The 9,961-nt window shown below is 38.1% G+C and overlaps 1 protein-coding gene across 5 annotated transcripts in view; it reads right to left on the bottom strand.

Moving 5' to 3' along the window:
* Positions 1-9,961, bottom strand: part of USP37 (ubiquitin specific peptidase 37) — an 89,483-nt gene that overhangs the window by 4,613 nt on the left and 74,909 nt on the right. For all 5 annotated transcript variants that reach the window (XM_018059460.1, XM_018059485.1, XM_018059466.1 and 2 more), the window contains 5 exons: positions 9,545-9,711; positions 7,870-7,930; positions 3,211-3,326; positions 1,285-1,354; positions 412-550 (listed from right to left, as the gene is read on the bottom strand). In XM_018059460.1, the coding sequence (XP_017914949.1) occupies positions 412-550; positions 1,285-1,354; positions 3,211-3,326; positions 7,870-7,930; positions 9,545-9,711 (553 nt within the window). The remainder of the gene's footprint in view (positions 1-411; positions 551-1,284; positions 1,355-3,210; positions 3,327-7,869; positions 7,931-9,544; positions 9,712-9,961) is intronic.

Raw genomic sequence — 9,961 nt, 5'->3', positions numbered from 1 at the left:
CCATTTGATGCCTAAATTGTATTAAAAAAGCAGCTCATTCATTTTATTATCATCTTAACCCCATGTGCTGATTCTTGAAAATACTTAGAGGGGGAATGGCAACAGCTAGCTTTGATAGAAAGGCTATGTATTTCCCATCTATGTAACTCAGATCTTCTAGCTGATATAATAAAAGACAATAACAGGACAGCTTGCATCATAATAAGCTCTATATCTACATTTTACTGTGAGATGAGTAGTTAATGCTGAGTTAAGAGAAAAAACATTTTGGAAATATCAAGATATGAGCCCTAATAAAAATAATAAATTGTCAACCAATTTAACTGATGGGTACATTTTATCCTTAAAGAAAAAAGAAAAGAGTTTAGCAGATTTTAAGCCAAAAACTTCAGACTGAGCAATGCTTCTTACTTGTGCATATAAAAGAAGATGTAGCCACTCCGATCTCGATCGCTCTGAACAGAAGCCTCTTGGATTTTAGATACCTCTAGGTCATTATATGTAAACCATGCCTGCTTCTTAATGTCGTACACATCACTAATGTAGTGACCTGAAAGAAATAAAAATTAAATTTTTAAAAATAAAATACTGAATTTTTCTCAGGTACAGGAAATGTCAGAAATACCCAACCCCATTTCACCTTACTTCCAACAATATTTGTAAAACCCATTTAAGAATTACAGAAATTTAAGGGGGGAATACTGGAGAAGGAAATGGCAACCCACTCCAGGATTCTTGCCTGGAGAATCCTACAGACAGAGGAGCCTGATGGGCTATACTCCACGGGATCGGACAAAGAGTCGGACACGACTGAGCAACTAAACAGCAAGGGGCAAATATGCTATGCTAGGACAACTTTTCTGATACATATATTTTGCTTAGAGAAATCTGGGTCATTTGTGAATAGAAAAATCAGAACAGCTGCACCTATTAACACACACAATGTGATAAAAGAAAATATTTCAAAGTTTTTCTTTTTTCTCAAAAGATTCATTTATTGAGCACCTCCAAGTGACACACCTTTGCTCTGGTGCCTCATGGCACCCCAGGATGACCCTGGGCTGGGTTCACTTATGTGGACTTGGGCCCAATCTCATAGCTGGCGTTCTTTCCTCCTCAGCAGTCTGCCTCTTGGCAAAGGCTCTGAGAAGGGGCCCCCAGGGTTCAAAGTTTTCCATGATGCATTCAACTCACACCTCACACAGCTAGGCTCAGAGAAACTCAATAAGGAGTAAATGCTGACTGGTCCATTTATAAAATACTGAAATTCTGATGTCCATTTACCTGAAGAAGAAGTGCTACCAATGTGACTGACAACACTGATGAGCCGATAGGAATGAGGAAGATTTCCTGTCTGGAAAACAGAAGTGGGCATGAAGCAAAACACTAAATTTATTATCAGAGCTGACATGGGAAGTTTCAATGTGTGGGGGGTTAGACTCAATAAAAAACTCAGTGGTTGGTACTATTCATGTCCTTTGACCCAAGAATTATACTCCCAACTAAGAATTTATTCTAAAAAAGTAATTCAAAAGAAAATGTATATATGTATAAAACTATTCACTGTAGTAGTATCTATAATAATGAATAACTGGAACTAAAATACGCCCAGTAACAGTTAGAGGTTACAGGTATTTCAACTCAGTTCAATATTATTCAGTTATTTAAAGAAAACAAAACAAAACAAAACATGGTTCAGCAAAATTTTAACTTGTTTCTAAAACCTACATGAGCATACACAATATAACTATAGATCTATATGAACAGATAACGTTAATGGTTAAGTACGAAAAAACAGAATGAATTTAATGAAAAGAGTTGCTATATTGTTGTAGGGATTATGGATAAACTTTAACATTTTAAATATTTTAAGGAAAAGAAAATAAAACTGAAAAGTGATACTTATGCACTTCAGGCATTACTATACAAAATAATTTTGGGAAGAAATTGGAAAGAAATATAGCTATAGGTAGTCATGTATGGATGTGAGAGTTGGACTGTGAGCTGAACACTGAAGAATTGATGCTTCTGAACTGTGGTGTTGGAGAAGACTCTTGAGAGTCCCTTGGACTGCAAGGAGATCCAACCAGTCCATTCTAAAGGAGATTAGCCCTGGGTGCTCTTTGGAAGGAATGATACTAAAGCTGAAACTCCAGTACTTTGGCCACCTCATGCGAACAGTTGACTCATTGGAAAAGACTCTGATGCTGAGCGGGACTGGGGGCAGGAGAAGGGGACGACAGAGGATTAGATGGCTGGATGGTATCACTGACTCGATGGACATGAGTTTGGGCGAACTCCGGGAGTTGGCGATGGACAGGGAGGCCTGGCGTGCTGCGATTCATGGGGTTGCAAAGAGTTGGGCATGACTGAGCAACTGAACTGAACTGAACTGAACTGAAGCCAGAAACAATTAAAATGTTCAAATACTCTGATGCAGTAATTTATTTCTGAGGATTTCCTTAAAGAAGAAAATCCTAAATATAGAAAACATTATAATCATACATAGTTCCTTAATATTATAAGGAAAAAAGAAAATTTAAATGCTTGGTGTTAGCTAAAAATTATATAAAATAAACAGAAGTTAGAACAGTGAGATCTGGGTAATTAAAATTATAAAAAATATTGGAAAATGGGATAAAAGCAATTATTTAGGGGGAAAAAAAGGGGTTAAAAAAAGATTCCAAGAGCTCTAGTTAAAAGTTATTAATTCAACAGTTTTCACTGAGTAACAATCAACTTGTTTTAGTATTTAACCTTAAAATAGTTTTGGTAAAACTGAAAGTGATTTAACATATATGTAACTTTTAGAGCTATTACTAAGTTATTACCTAAATGGCTGGATGGCATCACCGACTCGATGGACAGGAGTTTGAGTGAACTTCGGGAGTTGGTGATGGACTGGGAGGCCTGGCGTGCTGCAATTCATGGGGTCTCAAAGAGTCGGACACGACTGAACTGAACATGTACATAAGGCTGTCAAGGATGTATTTCTGTTTTTTTTTTTTCTCTTTCATTTTGTTTTGAATATTCTATGTAAGTAATGAGAAGTAAAGCTCAAGAGAAAAGTGAGGACCATTTGATGGCTGCCAAAGGGGCAGAAATGAACCTGCAATGGACAATGACCATGTCCTTTGAAGCTAAGGAGCAGGAGGAGGAGTATTGATAACATGACCAGTTGTTTTACAAAAGGAATATAATGTCACCCACCTCAGCATTTCTTTTCAGTTCCTCAGCTTCAGCTTCTGTGTACTCCATATCTAAAACATCTTCATTTCCAGAGTCCTCATCAGAACCCAATGAATCCAGAAAAGAGTTGTTAAACTCTGAAGAACACAAAGACAAAGTCTTATAAAAGCTCTCAGAATAGACACAAAGAGATACAGTTGGGAAAAGGAAAAACAGCTGGAAGTACATATTTATCATCCTAAGAAACAAAAGACATATTATTATTAGGGTTCCAACTCACCCAGCCTACTCTAGGGAATAACAATTCAGGCACCAGTTATCTGTAAAAGAAATGTTTCCCTTTGTTTTAAACATATGTATATCAAAGAGGACAACACTCTTAAGAAAGAAATGAAACTGAAAAAGAGAATATAATTTGTTCAGTTCAGTTCAGTTCAGTTCAGTCACTCAATTGTGTCCGACTCTTTGCGACCCCATGAATCGCACCATGCCAGGCCTCCCAGTTCATCACCAACTCCTGGAGTTCACCCAAACTCACGTGCATCGAGTCGGTGATGCCATCCAGCCATCTCATCCTCTGTCGTCCCCTTCTCCTCCTGCCCCCAATCCCTCCCAGCGTTAGAGTCTTTTCCAATGAGTCAACTCTTCACATGAGGTGGCCAAAGTACTGGAGTTTCAGCTTTAGCATCAGTCCTTCTAAAGAACACCCAAGACTGATCTCCTTTAGAATAGACTGATTGGATCTCCTTGCAGTCCAAGGGACTCTCAAGAGTCTTCTCCAACACCACAGCTCAAAAGCATTAATTCTTCGGCGTTCAGCTTTCTTCACAGTCCAACTTTCACATCCGTACATGACCACAGGAAAAACCATAGCCTTGACTAGACGGATCTTTGTTGGCAAAGTAATGTCTCTGCTTTTGAATATGCTATCTAGGTTGGTCATAACTTTCCTTCCAAGGAGTAAGCGTCTTTTAATTTCATGGCTGCAGTCACCATCTGCAGTGATTCTGGAGCCTCAAAAAATAAAGTCTGATACTGTTTCCACTGTTTCCCCAGCTATTTCCCATGAAGTGATGGGACCAGAAGCCATGATCTTCATTTTCTGAATGTTGAGCTTTAAGCCAACTTTTTCACTCTCTTTCATCAAGAGGCTTTTTAGTTCCTTTTCACCTTCTGCCATAAGAGTGGTGTCATCTGCATATCTGAGATTATTGATATTTCTCCCGGCAATCTGGATTCCAGCTTGTGCTTCTTTCAGCCCAGCGTTTCTCATGATGTACTCTGCATATAAGTTAAATAAGCAGGGTGACAATATACAGCCTTGACGTACTCCTTTTCCTATCTGGAACCAGTCTGTTGTTCCACGTCCAGTTCTGTTGCTTCCTGACCTGCATATAGGTTTCTCAAGAGGCAGGTCAGGTGGTCTGGTATTCCCATCTCTTGAAGAATTTTCCAGTTTATTGTGATCCACACAATCAACGGTTTTGGCATAGTCAATAAGGCAGAAATAGATGTTATTTCTGGAACTCTCTTGTTTTTTCGATGATCTAGCAGATGTTGGCAATTTGATCTCTGGTTCCTCTGCCTTTTCTAAAACCAGCTTGAACAACTGGAAGTTCACAGTTCATGTATTGCTGAAGCCTGGCTTGGAGAATTTTGAGCATTACTTTACTACATGTGAGATGAGTGTAATTGTGCGGCAGTTTGAGCATTCTTTGGCATTGCCTTTCTTTGGGATTGGAATGAAAACTGACCTTTCCAGTGCTGTGGCCACTGCTGAGTTTTCCAAATGTGCTGGCATATTGAGTGCAGCACTTTCACAGTATCATCATCTCCCAGAATTTGAAATAGCTCAACTGGAATTCCATCATCTCCACTAGCTTTGTTCATAGTGATGCTTTCTAAGGCCCACTTGACTTCACATTCCAGGATGTCTGGCTCTAGGTGAGTGATCATACCATCGTGATTATCTGGGTGGTGAAGATTTTTTTTGTACAGTTCTTCTGTGTATTCTTGCCACCTCTTCTTAATATCTTCTGCTTCTGTTGGGTCCAGACCATTTCTGTCCTTTATCAAGCCCATCTTTGCGTGAAATCTTCCCTTGGTGTCTCTAATTTTCTTGAAGACATCTCTAGTCTTTCCCATTCTGTTGTTTTCCTCTATTTCTTTGCATTGATTGGTGAGGAAGGCTTTCTTATATCTCCTTGCTATTCTTTGGAACTCTGCATTCAGATGCTTATATCTTTCCTTTTCTCCTTTGCTTTTCGCTTCTCTTCTTTTCACAGCTATTTGTAAGGCCTCCTCAGACAGCCATTTTGCTTTTTTGCATTTCTTTTCCATGGGGATGGTCTTGATCCCTGTCTCCTGTACAATGTCATGAACCTCTGTCCATAGTTCATCAGGCACTGTATCTATCAGATCTAGTCCCTTAAATCTATTTCTCACTTCTACTGTATAATCATAAGGAATTTGATTTAGGTCATGCCTGAATGGTCTAGTGTTTTTCCCTACTTTCTTCAATTTAAGTCTGAATTTGGCAATAAGGAGTTCATGATCTGAGCCACAGTCAGCTCCGGGTCTTGTTTTTGCTGACTGTATAGAGCTTCTCCATCTTTGGCTGCAAAGAATATAATCAATCTGATTTTGGTGTTGACCCTCTGGTGATGTCCATGTTTAGTGTCAGACATATATAAATTATTTATCTAGAATATAATTTGTTCTAACATATAATAAAAATATATGTTAGATAATTCAGATTCACTGAATATCCATAAGTATATGTTAGATTTAAAACATTTGGTGCATATTATAGGTGCCACCAGCAAACAAAGTATTTCATAGAAGAGAGACCATAAAAAGATCAACATCCTTTCATTTTCTTCAATATTAAACCATACTTTGAACAGAAATAATGGAAATTCAACATTTAACTAAGTTTTACCTAAAATACACTAAATAGATAAATAAATCCAAGATCCATTTTTTTCTTTTCCTCCTTCATGATGTGCTTGCATTGGAAGAATCCATCTATACTAATGGCTTCAAATAAAAAATCCCAGGAGCATTTGTACAGAAACAAAGACTTGTTTTATGCTTGTTTAAAAGTCATGAACACTTAAGAATGGGAAGAACAGGAAGAGATTACAGCATCAAAATTCTGGAAGGTGGAATATACAGGGGTGACAGACTTAGCAGACCTAAGACAGTCAAAGCCAAAACCCAAGTCGGTAATGGAAAAGTTGAGAACCAATCCAATTTATATCACAGGGTCTTCAAAAGACACAACTTGGAAATACCAGGTACTTCTGAAACTGGAGGCTAAGAAGAGGATAAAAATAAGGATTAGGGAAAATGTTTGAGTTACAGACTCCTAGAGCCACCCCCCAACCCTACTTTATGCTGCTGGGCAATGACAGAAGTCTAGAGCTTTGCTCTCTGGAGAGTTGGTAAAACAGTCTCTGGATTGGCAGATTCCAGGCACAAGGGACTACCATACCGAACATGGGAGGAGACCACAGTGTGCATATTCAAAGATGTGAGTAACTCCCACCCCGACCCCCGGCAGGCTGACTATTCCTATACTTGGCTTCCAGAACTCTGGCAGCCACATCTTTTACCTTTAGGCAAAGGCATAAAACTAGAACACTTTCTTTAGGAATCTTACCAGCCCAAGGGGAGGCCTAAAATATTAATACCATCCCCTAAATAGCAAAATCCTATAAAACTCAAAGTTGACAAGCTCTAGGTATTCATATACCCAGAGCTTGAATAATCTTTTTAGTCCCCTACTCTTTTTTTAATTAAAAAGATCTATTTATTTATTTTTTGGCTGTGCTGAGTCTTCACTGCTGTGTGTGGGCTTTCTCTAGCTGCAGTGAACTGGGGCTATTCTTTGTTCTGGTGCATGGGCTTCTCATTGCAGTGGCTTTTCTTGTTCACGGCTCTCAGGCTACAATGTGGGCTGAGTAGGTGTGGCGCACAGGCTTAGTTGCTCCATAGCAAGTGGGATCTCCCTGGACCAGGGACTGAACCTGTGTCCCCTGTATTGGCAGGCGGAATCTTAACCACTGGACCACCAGGAAGTCTTCAATTCCCTACTCTTAATCATGAGTTGACAGCCAAGGATTACTAGAGACTGAGGATTACTAGATAACTGAGGAAAGGTTCTAACACGGAATATAGAGACCAAAATAAACACATAGGACAGAGCAAAATGGAGAAAAGAGAATCTACTCAGGGAGATGAAAATGTCAAATGCACACAAAAAACTATGTTTAATATCCTCAGAGTTGAGATGATATTGCTTTCATGAACCACCCTATCCCAAAATCTTATAAAAAGTAGCAATCACAAACCAGTTCTTGAAAATTAGAAGTATAATAGACATAATATACTAAGAAAAGTTTGAAGTTGGTGATAATGTTGGAGAAACTTTCCAGACAGTAGAGAAAAATAACAAAAAGATGGAAAACTAAAGAGATGAGATAATTATGTCTGAGTGTTTGGTTTCCTCTGGGAGGGAGGGAACGGGTATACAAGTAACTTTTAAGGTTCTATTTCTTTACCTGGGAGGTGTTCAAATTTGTTATTGTTATTAAAAATGATAAAAACATTTGATATACTCCTGTGTGTGATACATTTCATCATACAAAAAAAATGTAATTAAAGTAATCTTCATACCTTGAAGACTTAACTCTGTAGCTCTTTTGAGGTCATCATCTTCTTTCTGTTCCCAAGCCTCCTAAAGGAACAAGGACAAAACTAAGGTATTTAAAGAAGTATTGATTAAACTTACTTAATAAGGATAAAACCAGCTGCTCTGAACGTATTTGCTAATAATGCTTTCTATAAACTTATGAATGTTTAGAATATGACCTCTTGAGAGAGATGGAGTTCTTTACTGTTTCCAAAACTGTCTTCCTACTATGGCCAGTTTTAAACTACCAATGTAACTCTGACTGCAGATTTGGGAAGAGCTATGTATAGTGGGCTCTCCTAAGCTGACAAGGAGCTGGCTCTACCCATAACTGAGCTTACATCTATGACAACGAGATAAAAACAAAATTTCCACAAAATACTATTCATAGATTTCTATGCTTTTCTAATATATCTGAGGTGTTCTTTAAAGAAAAAAAGTACCTCTGAAAATGTCTCAACTAGATACTAATTATAAAAAGGAATAGGAAAATGGTGGCTACAAATTTTCCCTTTCATCTTGAGAGAAAAGATAATTTACAAAGAATGCATGAGTAACGAAAAAAGTCTCAATTCTAGACTTGTTTTTAAAGTTAAATATATAAGAAGCTTAGAATGAGCTATTCTGCATTATAGTCCTGGGAGCAGTAATACTGTGTTCAATAAAGTCACAGAGGTGTTCTCTAAGAGGAAATATGATTACTTAAATTTATCCAAGTATATAAAGTCTACATTGAGACAAGACGGTAAAGGACTCTTTTTTCTGTTTTTTTCCCCTTCTTTTCTCTGAATTTTCTCTTTTTCTGCAAAGGGCAACCCACCCCAGTATTCTTGCCTGGGGAATCCTATGGACATAGGAGCCTAGGGGGCTACTGTCCACAGGGTTGCAGAGTTGGACATGCCTGAGCACGCATGCATGCCCTATGAGGAACTATTGCCAAGAAATAAAATTTCTTTTCCACTAAGTTTTCTGAAACGACTACTATAAACAATTTGTAAAACAGTTTGACATACATATATTTTTGATGACAAGGCAATTAGGGAGGTACTTTTTATAAATAAAAGGATACAGAACAGCTGGTTCTGAAACAGTTTTAAAGCAGCAGTTCTCAACACTGCCTGCACATTAGAATCACTGCTGGAAGTTTAGGAAAAAAAAAGAAGAAAGAAATCTAGTTGCCCAGACCACATCTGAGATCAATTATATCAGAATTTCTGAGGGATAGAACAACCCTGGCATCAGTATTCTTTTTAAAGCTCCCTAGATAAAATGCAGTTAAAATTGAGACCCGATATTCTTTGCCTTAAAATATTAATGATAAAATCATGATTGCATATTGGCTGTTTAACTGCTTACAAAATAAAGCTAGACTAGGAATGACCTCCAATAATCCATCTTGCTTTGGCATGCAACAAATCATGGTAATAGGAGGTAACCAACAAGGCATTTTGTTGCACTTGGATTAAAAAAAAAAAAATCAATAATTGTTTTAAACCTAAGGAAAAAGCCCAAAGCAAGTTTAGTTTGTTTAGGCGGCTCAATGATTTACTGTATGTAAATCACCTGGAACAATGCCTGACATAAAGTGCTTAACAAATGTTTTTTACTATTATTATTGCTCTATCTCTTGGAAAAGACAGATATGGAGATATCTCTTACTTGCTCCTGGAGGCTCTGAGCCAATGCCTGCTGAAGCTCCTGTTCCTCCCTCTCACGCTCCATATCATACTGCTGGAGCCAATCAACCTCTCCTTGAGATCCTTCCGGAGTTTTGTTCTCTTTATTTTCATCACAGTCTTTAGTTATCTCAGTAAAACTGGCAGGATCTGAGGAAGCAGAACAGAACATCACTGGGAAATCCTCTTATAAACTGAAATCTCTGCACTAGAGTGACATGTATTATTCAAAGAGTAATGTATCCTAACCCCAGACATAACTTGCTTGGGACATACAATCTCCCCTTGCTACATCTAGATCAGGGCTTCCCTATCTCAGTACTATTGGCACTTTGGGTGGGATTTTTGTTTGGACTGGGGAGAGGGCTGCCCTGTATACTGTATAATATTTAGCAATATC

The sequence above is a fragment of the Capra hircus genome, chromosome 2, assembly GCF_001704415.2.
Source record: "Capra hircus breed San Clemente chromosome 2, ASM170441v1, whole genome shotgun sequence".
NCBI lineage: Eukaryota > Metazoa > Chordata > Mammalia > Artiodactyla > Bovidae > Capra > Capra hircus.
The sequence above is the reverse complement of the archived record's forward strand: the minus strand, read 5'-3'. Positions and strand labels throughout refer to the sequence as shown.